The 25221-nt window shown below is 38.7% G+C and overlaps 1 protein-coding gene across 1 annotated transcript; it reads right to left on the bottom strand.

The window, feature by feature from the left end:
• Positions 1 to 1272: 1272 nt before the first annotated feature.
• Positions 1273 to 25221, bottom strand: TCHH (trichohyalin). Its single transcript, XM_063439301.1, has 5 exons — positions 25122 to 25221; positions 20387 to 20538; positions 12129 to 13278; positions 4244 to 11150; positions 1273 to 1526 (listed from the first exon to the last, which is right to left on the bottom strand). The coding sequence occupies exons 2-4, from the start codon at positions 20522 to 20524 to the stop codon at positions 4258 to 4260; spliced, it is 8181 nt and encodes a 2726-aa protein (XP_063295371.1). The 5' UTR covers positions 20525 to 20538; positions 25122 to 25221; the 3' UTR covers positions 1273 to 1526; positions 4244 to 4257.

Here is a 25221-nt window from a genome sequence, read left to right as displayed (position 1 = left end):
TAGCATAATCTACAATTGTAATATGGAGACAATATATTAATATATTGTCTCTATATTGTTTCCGAATTACAATTTGTTGTACTGTATCACACTATGTATCTCTTTTTGCTTTTTATACATATGTACATGTAATTCGGAGTAACCTGATCCAGGGTATATACAGCTGGGTATTGTATACGCTCCGTTTATTATATTTATTCTATTTCCTTTTGTTTCACTATAACACTGGTATATCAGTGGTACTTGCACTTTTGCACCTTGTTTGTATTTACACCAGTGTATGCAATAATATCACACTTATAAGATAGAGACTGTGAATTGCCACAAGCACCAGAGTGCTTTTAAATAAATATTGCACATTTTTTGTCTTAAAGACACAGCACACCCTTTTTTCTGTATTATTGTATTTTTAGTGTTTTATGAGCTATTGCACATTATAAGGGAGCTGCTTCTAAGGTTTTAAGTTTTTTTAGACGTGTATTGAGCGCCATCTGTTACTTGTTCTTTGGTGTAGATATTCCTGACTCTATAGTGTTAAAAACACCATGTAGGTTGCTTTCCCACCCTCGCCCTGATCCCTTTAAAGAGGTAATAAATGTACTTTTATTCCAGCGCCACACGGGTATGCCGCACTGGCTTTGCTCTCGCTCTGCCTCCGTGGCTGAGATCTCAGCCAATCCAATGTGCAGCACTGACCCAGGAAGCACTTCTAGTGGCCGTCTGGGGTGTGGCCACAGGAGTTGTCCCTAGGCAGAAATGTAAACAGTGCCTTTTCTCTGAAAAGGCAGTGCTTACAATAAAATGCCGGCAGGGACAGTCTATACTCACCAGAACAACTGCATTAAGCACTTGTTCTGGTCACTATAATGTCCCCTTAAGCCATATTGTCTTAGGTGCTTTGGTCTCTTTAAGCAATAATTTTACCAGGGGTACTTGTTATGCTTTCATTAAACCCGTGACTATTGGTTCTTATCCAGACAGAGCTGTCAATTTGCCACGTTATTGCTGGAAACGTGTAATCCCTGCATTCACAGTTTAAAAGTCCTGCCGGGCAGTGTGCATAAATCAATAACTCCAGATGTGAAATTAATAGCAGTTTCTTTTAGATCTCACTGAGATAAAAATAATTGATAAATAACGACCTGGTCACCCTAGACCCAAGTTACCTTTATAAAAAGGGGCTTTTGTGTAGAAAAGAGGAGACAAGTTCTCTAATATTAAATTTCAGACTCCAGCGAAGGAATAAAGCACACATTAAGGTTTATTATTGGTTTACCAACATGGGTAATTTGCTTTATTAGATGAAGGTAAACAAGCAAGCTAATATAGACTGCACACAAAACAAACCCGTGCCAGCAGAGGGCCCAAGCATTGGCTGATTTCAAGCTTTTTATAAAAACACTTCTTGCACCATAAATACAACAATAGGTTTGTGCTTGGCTATAATTAAGTACACCACATTAAATTCTTGTATAGTTGTTGAGATATAAGATGGTTTAGGGTTCTAATAGTAGGTCCAGATATACCTAGAGAAAAATAGAGAAACCAATATAAATCATTGTTCAATAAAAAGGATATCTAACACTAGATAAAATATCCAGAAACTGAACTATTTAATATAGAAACATAGCATATGATGCAATTTTGACAGATATTTACTAAAGTGAGAATTGTCAGGAATTCAGAGTGAGTTTAAAATTTTAAGCCAAAATTTTATTTTTATTAAAAATATGGATTTTTTTTTTCTAAGTCGGCCGTTTTGGCCCAAACTTTGAAATTCAGTTTGAATTCACTTTCAGTTCCTGACAATTCACATTTTAGTATATAACTATGTTGGTGTTTTAGGTTAGTCACCCATGTAAAAACATATACTGCAATAAAGATTCGCAAATCCATTCTATTTAGTAGATTGTAGAATATTTATGTGTTAGGAGAAAATAATTTAAACAAAATGGTTTTCAGAAGCCAATGCCTTGAATTATGAACTGACAGAGCTCCTTCAATATACTAACTTGCCAAATCATTTTGGAGTGTTACATTAGTCTTAGAGTCTGAAGAATCTCATGAATTGTTCTTAAATATTCTGTATATTTGTAATAGTCAAATCCCATAAACGCAGAGTTACGGATGATATAAGTGTGATCATAAAAATATCTTCGAGCAGTTAGACACAATAAAATCGAAGGTAAGAACTGGAAACAGTTTTAGGAGCATTAAAAATATATAGCCAGAGAGAATGATATAAAATAGCAATTCACAAGCTGTAACCTCTCAGTCAACTACAGCAATGTGGGAACCTGGATATATAGAAAAATAAAAACAGAATGCAATGGCAGATAAGAACCATTCGGCCCATTGAGTCTGCCCAATTTTCGAAATACTTTCATTAGTCCCTGGCCTTATCTTATAGTTAGGATAGCCGTATGCCTATCCCATGCATGCTTAAACTCATTCACTGTGTTAACCTCTATCACTTTAGCTGGAAGGCTATTCCATGCATCCACTACCCTCTCAGTAAAGTAATACTAACTGATATTATTTTTTAAACCTTTGTCCCTCTAATTTAAGACTATGTCCTCTTGTTGTGGTAGTTTTTCTTCTTTTAAACATAGTCTCCTCCTTTACTGTGTTGATTCCCTTTATGTATTTAAATGTTTCTATCATATGGTGTTATACTTAATTCTGGCCTCACATTTGAGCCTCACATCCAGTCTGTTACCAAGTCCTGTAGATTCCACCTTAAAAAACATCTGCATCTGCCCCTTTCACACACAAGTTGCTACTAAGGAGCTTGGCCATGCTCTAGTAATCTCTTGCATGGATTATTGTAAATCTCTCCTAACAGGTCTTCCCACAAGTCGTATTGCCCTGCTACAGTCTGTAATGAATGCTGCAGCTAAACTGATTTTCCTCTCCTGTCGCTCCTCTCACAGCTCTCCACTCTGTCAGTCCTTACATTGGCTTCCTCTATCCTATAGGAGTCAATTCAAGGTACTAATCCACACCTATGAATCACTGACCAATTCTAGCCCCTCCTTTATTACTTCACTGATCCGCAGGTATGCCCCTTCTCGGTCTCTCCGCTCTGCCCATGACCTTCTCCTGTATACTGCTTGCACCCGTACAGCCAACTCATGCTTGCAGGACTTCTCGCAGGTGGCTTCTTTCCTTTGGAATAGCCTGCCTACGACCATCAAGCTCTCCCCTGGTCTTCAATCATTTAAAAAGTGCCTCAAAACCCAACTCCTTAGGAAAGCTTATGGCCTCCCAGAGTAACCTCTACCTCACATACCTGTCCCTTGCTCTCACCTAAAGGGCAGCACTCTATTCTCTACCTCCAGCTCTGCTTCACTCCACCTTGTTTGATTGCTACCTCCTGTCCTGTTGGGTTTTACTCCCCACCTCCTATAGACTTTAAGTTCGTTTGAGCAGGGTCCTCTTCAACCTATTGTTCCTGTAAGTTTTTGTAATTGTCTAATTTATTGTTAAATCTCCCCCTTTGATAATATTGTAAAGCGCTATGGAATATGCTGGCGCTATATAAAGTAATACCAGTAATAATAATAATATCACCCCTGTCTCGTCTTTCCTCCAAGCTATACATGTTAAGATCCTGTAACCTTTCCTGGTAAGTTTTATCCTGCAATCCATGAACCAGTTTAGTAGCCCTTCTCTGAACTCTCTCTAAGGTATCAATATCCTTCTGAAGATACGGTCTCCAGTACTGCGTACAATACTAGAAAGTGAGGTCTCACCAGTGCTCTGTACAATGGCATGAGCACTTCCCTCTTACTACTGCTATGTCAAGTCTTTTGCAATTCTTTAAATTTTAGTGCATTCATAAAATAAAATTCATCTCCTAGAATGGAAGAGTTTGCATTATGTTATTAGTACAAGAGCATGTTCCTGTTCTAATTAGGACAGAAGGTGCTGTTTGTACATAATTGCGTTTGTCTTTATCAGAACTATTAAAAAAGGGTGTCATACTAAAATAAAAGGCAGTTCAGTCAGTGTCACAGGCATTCAGACTAGGTTATATCTGCTCAAACAATGAGAAAATTAAAACTATGTCTACTGGGGTCTTTAAGACTGGCTTTTAGAATCTTTGGTCAAATAAGCAACATTATTTATTTTAACATTGAGACCAAGAGTTGATACTGCTACTAGCTTTGGTAAGCCAACTTGAAGATAGAGTGTTTATGAGATAATAGGAGGCAGATTGAGATACCACAAATTCAGTTACCTATAGATGGGTGATCACTGCCATGGCCATTTGAAGCCTTTTTGGCTCGATTTATTTTTTTCCTCCTTTGATGTAGGACTTGTTTGTGTGTCTGAGGAAGTACTTGTTTGCATTGTTCCTTGAGCTCCTTGGGCAGTGGGGTTTTGCTGGATGTTGGATTTTTCTTCTGGTTTCAGTGAAGGCTGTTGAGGTGTGGTGGAATGCCAAGATTCAGTGTGCTGGACAGACTCACGGTTCCTTAGTAGTTTTGGAGACTGCTGTGAGAGAGCGTATAGTGGATTTTCTATGTGTGTCTGTTCCTTCTTTTGCTGCTGCTGCACATTATCTTGATGCATTAAACTAGCACCAGGATTTAAATTTGTGTTAAACTGCTGCTCATTCACAGGCCAAGATGTGTTTACCTTTTCGTGGATTGATTGCTGGGGTGGCTTGTGTTCTAATTGATGTACTTGGTAATAACTGGAAGGTAAATTTACTTCATGCCACTGCCAGTGCTCCCCAAAATGTGATGATTGCTGAGGCATTTGGAACATCTGTTCTCCTTTTACATCTTGTGGTTTCTGCATAGGATCATGTGGTAAATTGTCTTGCGTTTGAAATACATAATGAGTTTCATGGCGTTCCGTTTTCTTTGTGGTTGTCTCTTCACTCTGATTTTGCTTCTGTGGTGGATCGTATTTTTTTGTTGGGTCTTGCACCTGAATTGGGTCTTGCTTTTGTGCTGCATCTGATTTACATTTTAGGTCTTGTTTCTGTGTTTGGTCTTGTGTGGATGTGTGATGTTGTGTCTGAGATAAGATTTCAATCTTATTTTCATTTTGTTTCTTAAGTGGGTCTTGTTTCAGAGGAATGTCTTGAATCTGAGTTGTGTCTGTTTGTTTATGAGAAATGCCTTCTTGACTTTCAAATAGTTTGTGTTTTTGTATTGTGTCAGATTTACATTTTACATCTTGTTTCAATGCTGGGTCTTGTTTCTGTGTTTCATCTTGTTTTTTGTTTGGGTCATGTTTTGGTGTTGGAACTTGTTTCTCAGATGGGTCTTGTTTCCCAATGATATCATAGTTACACGATGACTCTTGATTCTGTACTGTGTCTTCTTTCTGGCATTGATCTTGTTTTTGTGTTTCTTGTGTCACTGTTGCAAGTTTTTGGTCTTCTTTCTGGGCGGTGTCTGGTGTCTGAGATGATTCTTTAAAAAAATCCAGTTTCTTAGATGAGTCTTTTTTCTGAAATGGGTCTTGTGTCTGAGAAATGTCTTCTTTCTGTTTTAAATCTTGTTTCTGTGTTAAATCCTGTTTCTTCTGTAGATCGTGTATCTGTGTGGGGTCCTGTTTTTGAGATAGTTCTTGTGTCTGTGTTGCACAATATTTCCATGTTGGATCTTGCTTTTGTTTTGGATCTTGCTTCCAGGAAATGTCTTGTTTTTGTGGTTGGTTTTGATCTTGAGCTGAATCTGGTTTACGAGATGCTTCTTGCTTCTGTGTCGGATGCTGATATTGTGTTTGTTCTTGTTTCTGAGATAGTTCTTGCTTCTGTGTTAGATCTTGTTTCTGAGAAATGTCTTGTTTATGAGTTTCACCTTGTTTTTTTGTTTGAGCTTGATTCTGAGTTGTGTCCTGTGTCTGAGATTTATCTTGTTTCTGTGTTGGATCCTGTTTCTGGGTTTGATCTTCCTTTTGAGTTGTGTCCTGTTTATCAGATGGTCCTGGTTTCTGTGTTGAATCTTGTTGAGATGGTTCTTGGGTCTGTGTTCTATCATATTTCCATCTTAAATCTGTTTTATGTGTTAGGTCTTCTTTCAGGGAAATATCTTTTTCCTTTGCTTGTTTTTGCTTCAGAATTAAGTTTTCTTTCTGAAATGGTTCTTGTTTCTGTCTGGGCTCTTCTTTTTGGGGTGATTCTTGTTTCTGATAAACATCTTGATGCTGTATTGGATCCTGTTTCAGAAAAATGTCTTGTTTTTTAGATTGATCTTCCTTCTGAGTTTTGTCTTCTTCATGAGATTGTCCTTGTTTCTGTGTCTGGTCTTGCTTTTTAAAGAATTCTTTCTGTTTTAAATCTTGTTTCTGTAGTCGATCCTGTATCTGCTTTGGTATTTGCTTCTTTGCAGGGTCTTGTTCTTGAGATGTTTCTTGTATCTGTGTTGTGTCCCATTTCCATGTTAGGTCTTGTTTCTGGTTTGAATCTTGTTTGAGGGAAATGTCTTGTTTTTGTGTTTGGTGTTGCTTATGCTCGGTATCTTGTTTTTTAGATGAGTCTTGTTTCTGTTTTGGGTCTTCTTTCAGAGTTTGATCTTTATGCTGAGATTGGTCTTGTTTATGTGCTGGGTCTTGTTTTTCAGAGATGTCTTTTTGCTTTAAATCTTGTTTCTGTTTAATTTTCTGATTCTCTTTTTGATCTTGTTTCTGTGCTGGGTCTTGTTTCTGAGATTGTGCTTCTTTCTGTACTAATTCATGTTTTTTTGAGTCTTGTTTCTCAGATGGTGCTTCTTTCTGTGCTGGGTCTTGTTTCCAAGAAATGTCATATCTCTGTTTAAGATCTTGTTTTGGTATTTGATCTTGTTTCTCTGCTGTGTCATGTTTCTGACATGATTTTTCTTTCTGTAGTGGGTCTTGTTTCTGTGAAATGTAATCTTTCTGTTTTAAATCTTGTTTTGGTGTTTCATCTTGTTTCAGTGATGGGTCTTGTTTTTTTGTTGTGTCCTGTTTCTGAGAGAGCTCTTTCTGTGATGGGTCATGTTTCTGAGAAATTATATCTTTCTGTTTTACATCTTGTTTTGGTGTTTCATCTTGTTTCTGTGATGGATCTTGTTTCTTTGTTGTGTCTTGTTTCTTACTTGTTATTTCTTTCAGTAGTGGGTCTTGTTTCTGAAAAATGTTGTCTTTCTGTGTTAAATCTTGTTTTGGTATTTGATCTTGTTTCTCTGCTGTGTCATGTTTCTGACCTGATTTTTCTTTCTGTAGTGGGTCTTGTTTCTGAGAAATTTCATCCTTCTGTTTTACATCTTGTCTTGGTGTTTCATCTTGTTTCTGTGCTGGGTCTTGTTTCTGTTGTGTGTCTTGTTTTTTACATGTTATTTCTTTCAGTAGTGGGTCTTGTTTCTGAAAAATGCTATCTTTCTGTTTTAAATCTTGTTTTGGTGTTTCATCTTGTTTCAGTGATGGGTCTTGTTTTTTTGTTGTGTCCTGTTTCTGAGAGAGCTCTTTCTGTGATGGGTCATGTTTCTGAGAAATTATATCTTTCTGTTTTACATCTTGTTTTGGTGTTTCATCTTGTTTCTGTGATGGGTCTTGTTTCTGTTGTGTGTCTTGTTTCTTATATGTTATTTCTTTCAGTAGTGGATCTTGTTTCTGAAAAATGTAATCTTTCTGTTTTACATCTTGTTTCTGTGTTAAATCTTGTTTTGGAGTTTGATCTTGTTTCTGTGCTTGGTCTTGTTTCTGAGATTGTGCCTCTTTCTGTACTGATTCGTGTTTTTTTGAGTCTAGTTTCTCAGATGGTGCTTCTTTTTGTGCTTGGCCTTGTTTCCAAGAAATGTCATCTTTCTGTTTGAAATCTTGTTTTAGTGTTTGATCTCTTTTCAGTGATGGGTCTTGTTTCTTTGTTGTGTCCTGTTTCTGAGGAAGGTCTTCTTTCTGTAATGGGTCTTGTGTCTGACAAATGCTATCCTTCTGTTTTAAATCTTGTTTTGGTGTTTCATCTTGTTTCTGTGATGGATCTTGTTTCTTTGTTGTGTCTTGTTTTTTACTTGTTATTTCTTTCAGTAGTGGGTCTTGTTTCTGAAAAATGTTGTCTTTCTGTTTTACATCTTGTTTCTGTGTTAAATCTTGTTTTGGTATTTGATCTTGTTTCTCTGCTGTGTCATGTTTCTGACCTGATTTTTCTTTCTGTAGTGGGTCTTGTTTCTGAGAAATGTCATCCTTCTGTTTTACATCTTGTCTTGGTGTTTCATCTTGTTTCTGTGCTGGGTCTTGTTTCTGTTGTGTGTCTTGTTTTTTACATGTTATTTCTTTCAGTAGTGGGTCTTGTTTCTGAAAAATGCTATCTTTCTTTTTTAAATCTTGTTTTGGTGTTTCATCTTGTTTCAGTGATGGGTCTTGTTTTTTTGTTGTGTCCTGTTTCTGAGAGAGCTCTTTTTGTGATGGGTCATGTTTCTGAGAAAGTATATCTTTCTGTTTTACATCTTGTTTTGGTGTTTCATCTTGTTTCTGTGATGGGTCTTGTTTCTGTTGTGTGTCTTGTTTCTTATATGTTATTTCTTTCAGTAGTGAATCTTGTTTCTGAAAAAGTTCATCTTTCTGTTTTACATCTTGTTTCTGTGTTAAATATTGTTTTGGAGTTTGATCTTGTTTCTGTGCTTGGTCTTGTTTCTGAGATTGTGCCTCTTTCTGTACTGATTCATGTTTTTTTGAGTCTAGTTTCTCAGATGGTGCTTCTTTTTGTGCTGGGCCTTGTTTCCAAGAATTGTCATCTTTCTGTTTTAAATCTTGTTTTGGTGTTTGATCTCTTTTCAGTGATGGGTCTTGTTTCTTTGTTGTGTCCTGTTTCTGAGAAAGATCTTCTTTCTGTAATGGGCCTTGTGTCTGACAAATGCTATCCTTCTGTTTTAAATCTTGTTTTGGTGTTTCATCTTGTTTCTGTGCTGGGTCTTGTTTCTTACTTGTTATTTCTTTCAGTAGTAAGTCTTTTTTCTGAAGAATTTCATCTTTCTGTTTTACATCTTGTTTCTGTGTTAAATCGTGTTTTGGAGTTTGGTCTTGTTTCTGTGATGGGTCTTGTTTCTGTGATCGTGCTTCTTTCTGTACTGAATCTTGTTTCTTTGAGTCTTGTTTCTCAGATGGTGCTTCTTTCTGTGTTGGGTCTTGTTTCCAAGAAATGTCATCTTTTTGTTTTAAATCTTGTTTCGGTGTTTGATCTCTTTTCTGTGATGGGTCTTGTTTCTTTGTTGTGTCCTGTTTCTGAGAAAGGTCTTCTTTCTGTAATGGTTCTTGTTTCTGAGAAATGTCATCTTTCTGTTTTAAATCTCGTTTTGATGCTTGATCTTGTTTCTGTGCTAGGTCTTCTTTCTGTTGTGTGTCTTGTTTCTTACATGTTATTTCTTGCAGTAGTGGGTCTTGTTTCTGAAAAATGTCATCTTTCTGTTTTACATCTTGCTTCTGTGTTAAATCGTGTTTTGGAGTTTGGTCTTGTTTCTGTGCTGGATCTTGTTTCTGAGATTGTGCTTCTTTATGTATTGATTCTTGTTTCTTTGAGTCTTGTTTCTCAGATGGTGTTTCTTTCTGTGTTGGGTCTTGTTTCCAAGAAATGTCATCTTTTTGTTTTAAATCTTGTTTCGGTGTTTGATCTCTTTTCAGTGATGGGTCTTGTTTCTTTGTTGTGTCCTGTTTCTGAGAAAGTTCTTCTTTCTGTAGTGGGTCTTGTTTCTTACAAATGCTATCCTTCTGTTTTAAATCTTGTTTTGGTGTTTCATCTTGTTTCTGTGCTGGGTCTTGTTTCTGTTGTGTGTCTTGTTTCTTACATGTTATTTCTTTCAGTGGTGGGTCTTGTTTCTGAAAAATGTAATCTTTCTGTTTTACATCTTGTTTCTGTGTTAAATCTTGTTTTGGAGTTTGGTCTTTTTTCTGTGCTGGGTCTTGTTTCTCAGATGGTGCTTCTTTCTGTGCGGGATCTTGTTTCCAAGACATGTCATCTTTCTGTTTTAAATCTTGTTTTGGTGTTTGATCTTGTTTCAGTGATGGGTCTTGTTTCTTTGTTGTGTCCTGTTTCTGAGAAAGTTCTTCTTTCTGTGATGGGTCTTGTTTCTGAAAAATGTAATCTTTCTGTTTTACATCTTGTTTCTGTGTTAAATCTTGTTTTGAAGATTGGTCTTTTTTCTCAGATGGTGCTTCTTTCTGTGCTGGATCTTGTTTCCAAGAAATGTCATATTTCTGTTTAAGATCTTGTTTTGGTATTTGATCTTGTTTCTCTGCTGTGTCTTGTTTCTTTGTTGAGTCTTGCTTCTGAAATGATTTTTCTTTCTGTAGTGGGTCTTGTTTCTGAAAAATGTCATCTTTCTGTTTTACATCTTGCTTCTGTGTTAAATCTTGTTTTGGAGTTTCATTTTGTTTCTGTGCTGGGTCTTGCTTCTGAGATTGTGGTTCTTTATGTACTGATTCTTGTTTCTTTGAGTCTTGTTTCTCAGATGGTGCTTCTTTCTGTGCGCGGTCTTGTTTCCAAGACATGTCATCTTTCTGTTTAAGATCTTGTTTTGGTATTTGATTTTGTTTCTCTGCTGTGTCGTGTTTCTGACATGATTTTCCTTTCTGTAGTGGGTCTTGTTTCCAAGACATGTCATCTTTCTGTTTTAAATCTTGTTTTGGTGTTTGATCTTGTTTCAGTGATGGGTCTTGTTTCTTTGTTGTGTCCTGTTTCTGAGAAAGTTCTTCTTTCTGTGATGGGTCTTGTTTCTGAAAAATGTAATCTTTCTGTTTTACATCTTGTTTCTGTGTTAAATCTTGTTTTGAAGATTGGTCTTTTTTCTCAGATTGTGCTTCTTTCTGTGCTGGATCTTGTTTCCAAGAAATGTCATATTTCTGTTTAAGATCTTGTTTTGGTATTTGATCTTGTTTCTCTGCTGTGTCTTGTTTCTTTGTTGTGTCTTGCTTCTGAAATGATTTTTCTTTCTGTAGTGGGTCTTGTTTCTGAGAAAGTTCATCTTTCTGTTTTACATCTTGTTTCTGTGTTAAATCTTGTTTTGGAGTCTGGTCTTGTTTCTGTGCTGGGTCTTGTTTCTGAGAAATGTAATCTTTCTGTTTAAAATCTTGTTTTGGTGCTTGATCTTGTTTCAGTGATGGGTCTTGTTTCTTTGTTGTGTCCTGTTTCTGAGATAGTTCTTCTTTCTGTAATGGATCTTGTTTCTGAGACCCGCTATCTTTCCATTTGAAATCTTGTTTTGGGGTTTCATCTTGTTTCTGTGCTGGGTCTTGTTTCTGTTTTGTGTCTTGTTTCATACATGTTATTTCTTTCAGTAGTGGGTCTTGTTTCTGAAAACTGCCATCTTTCTGTTTTAAATCTTGTTTAGGTGTGGTATCTTGTTTTGCAGTGTTATCATGTTTCTGATATTGTGATTCCTTTTGTACTGATTCTTGTTTCTTTGTGTCTTGTTTCTCAGATGGTGCTTCTTTCTGTGCTGGGTCTTGTTTCTGAACAATGCAATCTTTCTGTTTTAAATCTTGTTTCTGTGTTAAATCGTGTTTTGAAATTTGATCATGTTTCGATGATGGGTCTTGTTTCTTTGTTGTGTCTTGTTTCTGAGAAGGTTCATCTTTACTTGCTGGCTCTTTTTTCTGAGAAATTATATCTTTCTGTTTTAAATCTTGTTTTGGTGTTTCATCTTGTTTCTGTGCTGGGTCTTGTTTCTGTTGTGTGTCTTGTTTCTCACATGTTTTTTCTTTCTGTAATTGGTCTTGTTTGTGAAAAATGTTATCTTTTTGTTTTGTATCTTGTTTCTGTGTTGAATCTTGTTTTGGAGTTTGATCTTGTTTCTGCAATGGGTCTTGTTTCTTTGTTGTGTCTTGTTTCTGAGAAGGTTCTTTCTGTGCTTGGTCTTGTTTTTGAGAAATGTTATCTTTCTGTTTTAAATCTTGTTTTGATTTATGTGCTGGGTCTTGTGTCTGCTGTGTGTCATGTTTCTGACATGTTTTTTCTTTCTGTAGTGGGTCTTGAGAAATGTAATCTTTCTGTTTTATATCTTGTTCCTGTGTTAAATCATGTTTCAGTGATGAGTCTTGTTTCTTTGTTGTATCTTGTTTTTGTGCTGGCTCTTGTTTCTTTACGTCTTGTTCCTGAGATGGGGCTTCTTTCTGTGCTGGGTCTTGTTTCTGAGAAATGGCATCTTTCTGTTTCAAATCTTGTTTTGGTGTCTGGTCTTGTTTCTGTGCTGTGTCTTGTTTCTTTGTCGTGTCTTGTTTCTGAGAGGGTTCTTCTTTCTGTGTTTGGTCTTGTTTTGGAGTGTGATCTTGTTTCTCCAACCGGTCTTGTTTCTGAGAAATGTCTTCTTTCTGTTGAAAATCTTGTTTTGGTGTTTGATTTTGTTTATGTGAGGAATCTAGTTTTGGAGTTTGTTCTTTTTTCTGTGAAGAATATTGGGTTTCTGTTGTGTCTTGCTTCTGAGATGGCTTTTCTTTCTGTGCTGGATCTTGTTTCTGAGAAGCATCTTTCTGTTTTAAATCTGGTTTCTGTGTGAGATCTTGCTTTTGAGTTGGAACTTGTTTTTGCCATGGGTCTTGTTTCTTTTTTGTATCTTGTGACTGAAATTGTTCATGCTGCTGTTCTGGGTATTTTGTTTCTGGTAAATTGTGTTTTGGAGTCTCTTCTGGTTTCTTTATTTGATCTTGCTTCTGGGATGTGTCTTGCTTTTGTGTTGTGTCTTGTTTCTGTGTTAATTTTGTCCAAGATAGGTCATTTTCCTGTGTTGGGTCTGGTATCTGTGCTAGATCTTGTTTTTGCAATGGGTCTTGTTTCTGAGTGGGTTTAGTCTTCTGAATATGTTCCAGTTTCTTGGTTTGATCTGGTTGAACAAATAAACTTTGATCTGGGGCTGTCTCCAGTGTTTGGGAGCTGGTTTGTTTTGGAGGTTGATCATATTTGGAATACTTGCTTTGTTCCTTGGGCAATTCATGTTTTTGAGGAAAATCTTGCAAAGCTTGTGCTTGATTTTGTCCTGTTTGTGTTGAATCTGATTTCTGTATCTGTGATTGTGCTGAATCTTGTTTTTCACGAGGCAGATCCTTTAGTCCTTCCTTTTCTTGGTCATGTTTTTGGGCCTCTTTAGTCATTACTGTTGCTGAATTTTTACCAGATCTTTCTTCTTTTACTTTGGCTGCTTCTTTGATTTCCTCGCATATAGTACATTTTCCTTTACTTTCCAGAGCCTCGTAATACGCTAGTCCAACCTTTGACACTAGCTCAAGAAACTCTTCAAAATCTACTGCTCCATCATTGTTTTGATCCAGGGAATGTAGGATATTCGTAATAGTTTGAGGATTGTTCGAATCCTAAATGTAAAAAAACATTGTTATTTTTGATCAAATATGACATTACATATTAGGCAATGCAACAGTGCCTGAGAGTTTACACTTCCCATTGACTGAGAATTGGAGAATGTGTCACTGGTATAAAGAAAATAAATTAAAGGAGTTGTGGTAATTCTTAAACTTGGCAAAAAAGTAGAAGCATGAACTGCAAGTTATATATAAAAATTTCCTTAGAAACATTATTTTTTAATTAAAATACCCAATATACCTACAGTAGACCTGCTTAATATTTTTTTTAAAAAAATCTTAAAATAAGTATCCCCCTCGGGGGGCGTGGCCGGAACCCGAGCCGGATGGTCGCAGACTGAACGAGCTCCGCCGACAAGGCTCGTTAAAAGCATGATTACAAGCTTCAATTCTGCAAAAAACTTACCATGGTCACCCTTAAGGATGTCGCAATACCGCTCGAAAAAAACTCGAAAAAAGCGGCGGACGCCAAGGAAAAAGCGGATTTCTTTGCAGCCCGCACACCTCAACACAAACCTGCGAGCCAGCAGGCCCAAGATGGTGCCGAGTCCGACACGGACAGTGAGCGCACAGCGGGAATGGCAGTAAACAAGCAGATCCTGCAGCAAATGCTGGACGACCTTGCACACAAAATGCAAAACACAGTCCACGCAGCTTTTACTTTCACGTCAAGGAACAGATTCTGAGGGCCCACCGGACCAACAGCACGGCAATGGAGAAGTTTAAAGATATACACATCTACACGGACCTGTCCGCCGAGACCCTGAGGAGAAGACGGACATACAGAAGCATTACAGAAACTCTACGCCAGCACAACTTCCAATATCGCTGGGGATACCCGGTTAAGCTGCTCATCAACAAGGACGGCAAGACGCACATGGTCGCATCCCACACAGAGGGCATTGATCTTCTCCAAACATGGGGCATAGAAGTGAAAAACCCACCCACGAGCCAACCTCGCAGTGTTAGAACGAAAGGGGAGTGGAAGACAGCTAAAACGAGGAGACATGCCCGGCGGATGGTGCAGTGAACATTACGGGACAATTACGGGTTGAGGTCCATGGTCAAAGGTTTGAACTAAGGGGACTGAATGGGAGGGTGGGGAGTGGAAAGGGGACATATCCCAGTGGTTACAGGGATGGTCATCATGCCCTAGCACGCAAACGTGATCGCTCCACCATTGCTTATTCCTTAATGTGGATTGCTCGCCATGTGTGTGAACGTTTGCGTGCTTCAGACCCATCTCCCTGCTAAACGCAGATGCAAAACTGTACGCTAAGATATACGCAGAGAGACTTAAAACCATCTTGCCGGGTCTGATCTCTACAGACCAAGTGGGGTTCGTGTCAGGCAGACAAGGTCCAGACAACTCGAGGAAGGTACTAGACATCCTACATTACCTCGACCGCTCCAAAACACAAAGTACACTCCTCTCATTAGACGCAGAAAAAGCGTTTGACCGCCTGAACTGGCGGTTTCTGCGGGACGTGTTATGCGGATATGGATTCCCCCCCGAATTCCTTAATGTGGTGAAGGCCCTATACAGTTCCCCATCAGCTACAGTGTTAAACTCTGGATTTAGTTCCACCCCCTTCACGATTACCAATGGCACGCAACAAGGCTGCCCCCTCTCCCCAATGCTTTATGTGCTTGCCTTGGAGCCGCTAGCAATAGCTATTAGAGCAAACCAGGATATTAAAGGGGTCACCATAGGAGGCAAAGAATATAAACTTAACTTGTTTGCGGATGACATCCTACTCACCCTGACCAACCCATCAATATCACTCCCAAACCTACACAAAGAAATACGAGACTACAGCAGACAATCATATTACCAGTTAAACCTAACTAAAACTCAGGCCATGTGCATAAACATCTCCAAAGAGGAGGAGCAGAGGTATCGACTTACATTCCACTACGACTGGAGAGATGACTTCCTAACATTCTTGGGCGTAAAACTAACAAAAAAACACACGAACCTCTTTGCTACTAATTATATTAAATTAGCCAAAGAGGTAGAGCATATACTACACTCATGGCAGAATAAATTTCTATCATGGTTGGGCCGAATAGCGGCTATCAAAATGACAACCCTACGAAAATCCTCTACATGTTCCGCTCCCTGCAGATACCCCTGCCACAGACATACCTACAAAGACTACAATCTAGTCTGTTAAATTCAGTTTGGGGGGAGGAAACATCCAAGGGTCCCTAGAACACTACTCATGAGACCGTCAGACAAAGGGGGTCTCGGATTCCCAAACCTTAAGGCGTATTATGTGGCAACACAAACAGCTAACGTCCTGGTTATGCACTCCAACTCATACCCCCCCAATGGATAGAGATAGAGGCCAGTTGCAGTGGGACAGCAGACCTCGCGGCGACCATGTGTATACCCAAACACCTGCGGCGCATACCATTAAGCACTCTGCCCACCACTAAACTTCTGCATTACATGTGGGATAATCACAGAGACACGCTTTGCTCCGCCAGGCCGTGGTCCCTGGCAACGCCACTACACACAATTAACCGCTGCAATGATACATTCCCACATAGAGCATGGAAGGCGTGCAACCTCACGCACCTACACCAACTGTGCAACCCACAAGGCATACACACGCTCTCGACCATACAGTCCACACACAATCTACCACAGCGGCTAACGTTTTCCTACTGGCAACTCAAAACACTAATAAGCAACACCAAAGACAATGATCCCACACCCACATTCGACACCACTTTCACTACCTTCGAGAGGATGTGCCTACACCAAATCCCAACCCAAAAAACACTGTTGGTATGTTACAAACTGATTACCGCACACAACACTGAACCTAAGTGGCGGTTCCAATCAGATTGGCACAAAGACATAGGCAGGGACCTCACACAGGATGAATGGAACCGCATCTACGCAACCCACAAGGGACCCACTTTGTGCGCCTCCCTTCTTGAGTCAGCCCGAAAATTACTCTATAGGTGGTATATGACACCCGCACGACTCAAAAAAATTTACCCAAACACGAGTAACAAATGCTGGAGGTGCCTAACCCAGGAGGGGACAATGCTCCACATCTGGTGGACATGCACCTCGGTCCAGTCATACTGGAAACAAGTAGAAGAGTTGATACGAGGGGCCACAGGGTGCATCTTAGAATACAAGATTGAAACCTTTTTACTCAAACTTTTACCTCCTTACATGCCACGGTGTATATCTAAACTAACATTCATCATCCTCTCCTCGGGCTCCACGTTATTAGCACGTCAGTGGAAAACCCCAACGATTCCCTCCATAGCGGAAGTAACCACATTGGTTTCCACAACACTGGACTATGAGACAATAGTGTGGCAGCAACTGAAAGTCGGTACAGGGAGCACCACAGCAAAAGAACTTTGGACAGCTTATGTAGAGGGACGGGTCCCTAGATAATTCCCTACAGTAGCCAAAAGAGACAGATCGAAGACGATTGAGCAGATTGAGACATCCCAGTGAAGACATACTAGTTACATTGTTAGACCCAGTTACTTCCCCCTCCCCCCACCCCACACGGTAGATAGCCACAAAAGGAAGGGTTATGATCCATCTACATGGGAGTGCAACGAGGAATGACCAGCCTCGGCGGCGCGAGCGTCAGAATATCACATGGTGGGAAAGAGGGAACAATAACCCAATAAAACATAGTACTGTATGACCTCCGGGACAAAGGCCTAAAGAGGTGGCAATAAACTAGTGACAGGAGCGGAGGAGTTGAGGGGAAGGGCACAAATGCGAGCAACCCTAATTCCTTCATAGGACACCCCGCCTTGTGCCCCAACACCAGGCACCTGCGTTCCGCCCACACTCTGATTCAACAACATTACACCGAGGTTGATCACCTAACGTTACAGAAAGGCGATTGCACATGTGTTGTTTAAACTATGCAATACAACGCGATGTACAGATGTGATATACACTGGCTTATCTGCAATTTCCCCTATCCCCTTTTCCTTTCTGTACCCCCAATAAAATAAAAATTGTAAAATTGAAAAAAAAATAAGTATCCCTCTTTGGAATCTGTTGGTATTGCTAATATAACTGCCCAAAGCACATTTTTATCGACAAGGTTTAGTTTAAAACATTATATTTTTCTCTACTTTCTTTCGATAATAATAGGACTAGCCTAGTAGCTGGTGACATCACAGGGGTAGTGGATTAACCGAGAGGTTCAACCAAACTGTTACAGTGGTATATTGCTCATTATGAAGGCTTGGCACATTGAGCTGCTCTGTATATGGCTACTAAATGTTGAACCATGTGACAGAGAGGGCAATCATATATCAAAAGATACTCTAATCTCCCCAGCACTAACAGGGACTAACAGGGATTTATATATAGCTTGTATTATTAAATTATTATGATTCTACAGTACAATTATATACATAACATAATAGTACTGCTATTTGCATGCATTTTGGTATTATGCAAATCAATTTAGCTTTTAGCATAATCATGATTTATGATATTTAATGTAAACAGCACAATTAATTATGTAATAATTATTTATGATAATCTGGGTGTGTGTTGCTTTTCTTTTTTAACTCTTTATTGTGTCCTATTAAAAGTTTGAATTGGTTATAGTGCATGGAGTCCCCTGGCACTGTCCCTCCACTCACTGTTTAACCATTTTGAGCAGTTTAACAATGGATAGGTGTAACTGGCTACCTACAGCCTGGCCCCGACCTGGAAGTATGGCTAAGGCAGAGATTACACACTTGCTTCAATCCATACCAATTCATATGAATGGGCAGTAAGTCCACAATCCTGAGAAGTATCTGTCAGGACAATAGTCATCAGGCGTCATGACTTCACAGTAGGAGAATTATAGGTAAGTTTAATTGTATTTTTTTTTTTTAAAGGGTCTCGATATTCTAGTCTATCAATGACACACTACAGATTTAAAGAAACTTTTGTTTTTCTATAATTAGAATGTTCCTGTAACTGAAGCCTATGCCTAGAATCCTTCAAAAGTGCTGTGTGCATGTGCAGCCCAGGGTCGGGCTAACAGGCTATCAGTCAGTACAGCATGCACTTGTACATTAATGCCAGGTTAGTCCCACCACATTCCCACAAGTTTGAGCATTTGTACTCACTGGCAAGCATCCTGTGCACAAAATCAGCAAATACAAATTCAATTTACGTGCAAAACATGCAAGAAGCCAAATATTACTAGGGTGTAAGCCGAAATTGGTGCTAACATGGAAACGGGCCAGGAGACAAAACCCCCCAAATGTAATAACCTAGAATGTTATTACTAAACGGACATTAATGAGACATGTACGATGCACCAGAATAATACATTATTACAGGTTTATTATTAAGAACTGAAATGGGATCCTTCCAAGTTTGATAACATAACTGCAGAAATTCTTGGCAAGTATATGTAAAGAAATGGATATTGTCGTTCTTGAAAGATGTAGCTGAACACAAAGTCATCAAACCTACAAAATGCACAACACTAATGTAGTGCTGCCTTTGCATAAGAAGGAAATACAAAGATATTATTGGTGATACAATGTCTGCGTGGAAATTGCACCCTTTCGTAGCTTGCCTGTCAGCTTAATTGTATTTTTCATGCATGCAGCTATTTAAGGCTGTGCACGTACAGACTCTGTCCTAAGAAGCCATGGGAAAATGATAATGAATTGTGATGTCAGTACGCAGTGGAGACATATAGCTGTGGGGATCTGCAAAAATGTTGTAGCTGTATGGCCCCCACTCCGTGCTGACACAAGGCAAAGCTATATTTGAATATGATGAACATTGATAGAAATCTCCTTCATGTGTAGTTATAATGCTCAGAGTGTCCCTTTAAGAATTGTATTTCATTATCTGGACAATCACAAGTATTTATTGTATTGTGTTAACGTGATAGGTTAAACAGTTACACCCAGGAGAGCCAACACCCACACGCTTTGGGGAACACCCAATAAATCCAGAAAAACTCCTATGTCATATTTGCATTTTTGTCTGTCACAAAAAATTTTTTAAAAAAATAAGCCTATATGGAGATCATGCTTTGTGATATATAAATACTAAATCGTGTTTTTTGGTCACCTTAAACTAGTAAACCATTTGACCACGAAATGCTGCACCCTTTACAGCAGTGTGCACTAGCATGCCCCAATCCCACCCGAGGGTGCTACTAAATAATTGAGCGAGATGATATCCCTGCCCTGTATTTATATCCAAACTAATTATGTCACGTCTTCTGCCAAGGTGTTCAGAGTGTTCTCGTATCCAGTTTTAGTTAGTTTATACAATTTTCTCTGGGGAATGAGCAATCTGGGAGGTGTAAGCTGGGAGCGAGGTTGCCAGATCTGCAGAATTCTTGGCTTAATTTATTCCTTCAAGTTGGTTGGCAACATATTAAAAGTCCTGCCTTGCAGTATGAAGAATGTACATGCGTGTGCACAGAGAGAAGAGAATCTGTACTTTCAAAATGTTACAAATATGAACTAGGTTGCAATAAAATGAACTATCATGCAAAATGTACGCCACATGAACAGACATCAAGATTTCTATCAACATTGCCTATTCAAGCATAAAGGGCTACTCAAAGTACCATAACCCGTTCAGTGTCCTGTAGCAGTTATGGTGTTATGAGACCCCCAGGTGTTTTGACATTTACCAGGTTTCCTCATCAGTCCAGACCTTCATCACTGATATTGCTAAAGCAGATGTTACATTCTACATGATCTATTTGAGTCCAGTCTGTCTTTGGATGGCATTCATTGGCTGATAGTGTTAGCTGACACTCAGCTAATTTGTTTTGTCCAAAGTTGGACTCAATTGATATTTATAAAGTGGGAGATGAATTTCCATTTGTTAAAAATATTCCATCAAGTGGTGCCAGAACGTGTGTTCCCAGGAAACCCAGGTAAGCATTGAACTGTTAGAAAAAACGGTTCTCCCCTTAAAAGTTGTACGGTGCCACCATAACCACTACAGTCCATACATTGTTTCCTGAACTACTATTTCATATTTACTATAATGGATGCATGATAGGGGTCTCTGTATAAAGACCACCCATTAAAACTGAGCACATGGCAATTTGAGTAGCAATACCTCAATAATATTGGCAAACTCCTTCTGAATCAAGTTGTTGAACTCTTCAATGTTAAGTTTGTTGCAGGGGGCACTAGCGCTGCTGTAGCTGTGAAACGTTGCAATAATACTCCTAATGGCTCTGAGAAGCTGTGCCATGGTTCACTTGGGTTCTGGAAAACAGACAGAATAAAAAATGATAAATTAGTGTATGAAAACAAAAAAACTGCTATCCAGGTGTATACATTTTAAGCAGATGTATCAATTATCTCATAGAACAGACAGACATAACATTAAAATAAAAACATCTCATTAGTTTTCAGCTTTAGAGAGCCTCAAATCAAGTTTCCCCCTAGACAACTTGGGATGGGAAGCATTACTGTTATTAATGTTTAAAGTTTTATACGGGTTTGTGGAGAAGCTGGGGGAGGAGACTTACCAGTCAGCAGGAACAGATGCGGATCCCCGATTGGACTGGACATTTTCATTTTGGGGTTGCAGTTGTGGATAGAAGCTATGCTGTCTGCAGGGGGTACAATGCCGATGCGGCATAGCGTGTGCTGGGGCTACATCACAGTGGTGGGATTCCTGGACAGCACAGATGAGAAATGGAACACGTCGAAGCCCAACAGCTGACAGGGTTATGGAGAATGTTAAATTGGTTATGTTTGTTAATAAGGCTGTGGCCATTGCCCTTATCCACCATAGAAGGTGTCCAGTGTCTTATTTGGGGCCAACGATGAGGATGGATATATGGATCAACAGTCATGTTTTCACAACATAATGTCTGCTACTAATAAAGAAATCAGAGTATATTCTTCAGAAACCCTTAAAACATGATCACTAGTAGATAAAGAGATGGAACCTTAGAACGGGCATAGGCAACCTTCGGCACTCAAGATGTTTTGGACTACACCTCCCATGATGCTTTGCCAGGATTATGGGTGTAAGAGCATTATGGGGGATGTAGTCCACAACATCTGGGGTGCCGAAGGTTGCCTATACCTGCCTTAGAACATATTCTAAGTTATAGAAGACTTCCATAGATGGGGGTAATGTAAGTGTGGAAGAGAGTGATGGGTAAAGTGATTTGTAATGATGATGATGGGGGTAATGTTAAATGAGGCGATGATGGACTATGAAGATGGAGAGAAAAATTTATGGGTTTTAGGATGATGTAAAGTTTATGTAAATGGGTAGAGGTGGTTGTGGAGCTAGAGATGATGAGGGCATTTGTGGGCTGGGGTGAGGGGATTAAGGGGATTGTGGTGAGGAGGTACACGGATGTGGTGATGGGATTAATATTATGGTGTTACGTTTGCATGGTACATTTGTTTTTTTGGGGGTTATATATATTTTTAATTATCAACATACAAAATAAACAAGCTTGTCACTTATCTGTTTTTATACACAATTTTGAGTGTGTAATATTACATGGTCATTTATGGTTATGCATGAGATCATCATGTACCGTAATTACAACAAGAGCCAAGTATAAACTTTGCTGTAGAGATTTACACAATCAACCTCAAAAACGATCAAAACGACCAAATAAATAATTTTACATTAAATATCTTAATGTTCTAAAGGTGGAGACAACCCTCCCCTTCCCCCCCAAAAAACTCCAACAACACAAAAACAAAACAAACATAAACGTACACAGACACAAAACGAAACAAAACACAATGGCCATAAATATATCTCAGTTAACCCTCAATTGAATCGGTCATGTGTAGTTCATTTTATTAGGATGTGAACCCCATGTTTTACTGAATGTTTTAAATAAAAATCCAAAAACTGCTGGAAATGTAGTCACAGTGAACAATTATTTGTAAAAAGAAACTACAACTTTGTCTCTTTGCACCATAACCTACGCAAAGTGATAAACTCACTCTTTAAACATGTGTTGTTGTATTTTAGTGCAACCTCCGCTAAACCAGTTTAATGAAAGTTTGATTATATTTTAAAATGTGCATGCGTCACAACCAGAAATAGGAGATAAAAACTGCATTGTTAAAATATGTACTTATCCAGTCATTAGCAGTCATTTCAACTAGCGTGAGTGCATAGATAACACTATTAGCTGAACAATATTGGATCCTGTCATTTAGTACATGACAGTTTCTTTAAATACATTATATGAAGAGGACAATAAGCCCAGCCACTCCTAGGACATTATTTCTGATTAAAAATAATCAGTGGCAATCACTAATCAGAGGTGCATTACCTATCAGCGTGTCATCGGTATCAAAGATTATTTAGTGGGGTTTATTCATCAACAAGCAAATTGTAGGAAAATTAAAATCAAATTTGCAAAGTTCAGACAAGAACAGTCAGCTATAGCCATTGCCTGGCTGTTTTAAGCTAGATTCTGCAATTTGTATATCCGGTGTCTAAATGTATGTTTAGTGAATTGACCCCAAAGTAACAGGGGTGAAGGGACAATCCAGGCTCCATGACCACTGCAGCCCAATCAGTTCCACATTATCCTGTTTAGTTACCAACAAAACTAATAATCTTTATTGGAAGAAGACAACACGCAGAATAATATAGTTTGCAAACAAATCCATGCCACTTGATTAAGTGTAATCATTCAAACAATGTTATTCTCATGGTTACAATGCAAATAGGCTATGGAGACAGTCACTCCGTTTTATGTTAAATGGTTTTCAATTATTCCAATTCACACCATTTCAGCTTGGAACATCAGATGAGCTATTTTCACCTTCTTCCAAAATATTTGTATGGGCATGTGGAACTCGACTTTGACTTAATCACTCTTAACTATTTTGGCATCAACACATTGACTCAGGCTTGTACAACTAAATATACATAGACTTTCATGCATACACCCAGACTAGAAGTGTTTGTTTAAGGTTGGAATTACTGTCCTCGATCCAAGATGCGATGTGTTTGTCGAGGTGGAGCCCAACATACCCAGGAGCATTTCAATGGAATGTGGACAGAAATTTCACTTATTTTTTATGATTTTTTTGATTTTATATGATTTGTGCTTCTATGTCCCTTCAATTTTGAAATCAATAATTATATAAATATACGGAGATAGATTCTACAGCAGAAAAAATATTTATACATTTACAACATGTCGCCTGCAGCTCTGAGTCAGGCTTTTTAATATTCTTCTGTTAACTTTGTTAGATGTTAACGTTAGAAGAACGAGTGATTTTATAGAATTGGGATAAACATATGAATGACTGTTCAGAACTAATCTGGGCGCCTTTTATTCAATTAGGTATTAAAACAAAAAAAGGATAGAGAAAGCATTTGACTCACACCATATTTAGTGAATTAATTTTGAAGATTACTTTTTTGGACACATTGGTTGTACTCACCCTGTTTGTGCCTCCGCCGTTTTTGATTTTCCTTTTGGAGTGGAGAAATGCAGATGTTCAGGCAAGGGAGGACAAGACTTCATAAGGTGCCCATAACTAAGGCATTTCATGGAATCCCTGATACCTATCATATATTTTATTTACCGCAGCTTATCTTCACCCGTATCCGCTTCTGTGTTATGTTTATGGTCTGGGATGTAGGGGATTGCTTATGGAAAATGGTGAGGATTTAAGGTTGCACAAACCACTCCAACAATTAAGGCTGCCTAGCTGCTCTATATGTCTTGTAAACATGTAAACTACATTTACTTTCTCAACGAGTCATGCAGAGATACACAGACATGGTTATAAAGAATAAAATGATGGGAATTCAAAATGGATTTCATATTTTATGATCAAAATAGCTAAACAGAAAACTTAGCTTAGATGGAGAATTATTCCAATTTTGGCCTGAAATTTGTCATTCACTTTCAATTCACAGTTTAGCAAATGATCGAGTGTTAGCTGCCTCCGTGATCATATACGGATTGGTGAGAGTAGCATGATTACTTATTAAAGAGATAATTTACAGTAAGTTAAAAGTGGATTTCAAATTTAAAGGGTTAATACAAACACCATGAACACTTCGCTGTTTTAAAGTAGTAGCTTGAAGTCTGTATGTGCAGGCTTTTATTAGGAAACACTGCACATAGAGAGATATTTAAGTTATTAGCCAGAGTTTCCGGGCTGGCGAATGTCAATCGTGTGCATATTGAGTGCACAGTCACTCACTCATTGGCTATGAGGGCTCAGCTGACGCTTTCATTCAATGAGCAAGCAGCAGGATCAACGCTTGGCTTCTGCAGATCTGCAAAAGCCGAATGTTGTTAATTCTGCTTGAAAGGAGATTCGCTGCCCTGTGGAACCCAGGTAAAAGGGCAAACCGTTGCAGAAGAGTTTGCCCCATTGCCGAGTAATGGTGCCAGGTAACTACTGGAATCATAACCACTACAGTGGGCTCTGGAGTAACATTTCTTGGCCAATGTAGGCATGCTGGAACAATAGTCAACTTGGGGAATCTTTCTACTTTGTCCTTAAAGTTGAAATTCCCTTTGCTTTCCCAATAATTCTGACATTATTAACTAACCCTGTAAGTCATTCTTTTGTCAGATTTGAAGATGTTAAAAGATGTCTTTGTCCAGCATGGAAATACCAAAGACAGATTCCTTTGACCTGATTTGTGTTACATTTTGAATAAAAAGCAAAGTACAGCCCCGCTTATATAAGGGTGGTTGAGTCAGATTTATGTTACAATAAGTATAATAAGCTTTTAACCCTATGATTACTGCAAAGGAGTGGCAGCCTTCCAAGTCTTTCGCACCTAGAGCATACCTTTGAAAGTAAATAGTTGTGGAATACATTACCTGCACAGGTGAGGTTTCTGTACAGCCTTTAGCCAGATACAGCTGAGATGGAGAGAGTATAGTACAAATTCTATCCTTCTATCCCTTTGGTGCACAGACT

The sequence above is a fragment of the Pelobates fuscus genome, chromosome 13 (genome assembly GCF_036172605.1).
Source record: "Pelobates fuscus isolate aPelFus1 chromosome 13, aPelFus1.pri, whole genome shotgun sequence".
Classification (NCBI taxonomy): Eukaryota; Metazoa; Chordata; class Amphibia; order Anura; family Pelobatidae; genus Pelobates; species Pelobates fuscus.
The sequence above is the reverse complement of the archived record's forward strand: the minus strand, read 5'-3'. Positions and strand labels throughout refer to the sequence as shown.

What these genes read in the sequence shown, in the direction of transcription:
- TCHH (XM_063439301.1), bottom strand. Translation starts at nt 20,524, where the DNA reads ATGGCACAGCTTCTCAGAGCCATTAGGAGTATTATTGCAACGTTTCAC. An exon ending in AGTTTGCCAATATTATTGAG is followed by an intron (nt 13,279 to 20,386) that starts GTATTGCTACTC and finishes TTTTACATTTAG; the next exon opens with GATTCGAACAATCCTCAAAC. An exon ending in CCAGACACCAAAACAAGATT is followed by an intron (nt 11,151 to 12,128) that starts TGAAACAGAAAG and finishes AATGGAAAGATA; the next exon opens with GCGGGTCTCAGAAACAAGAT.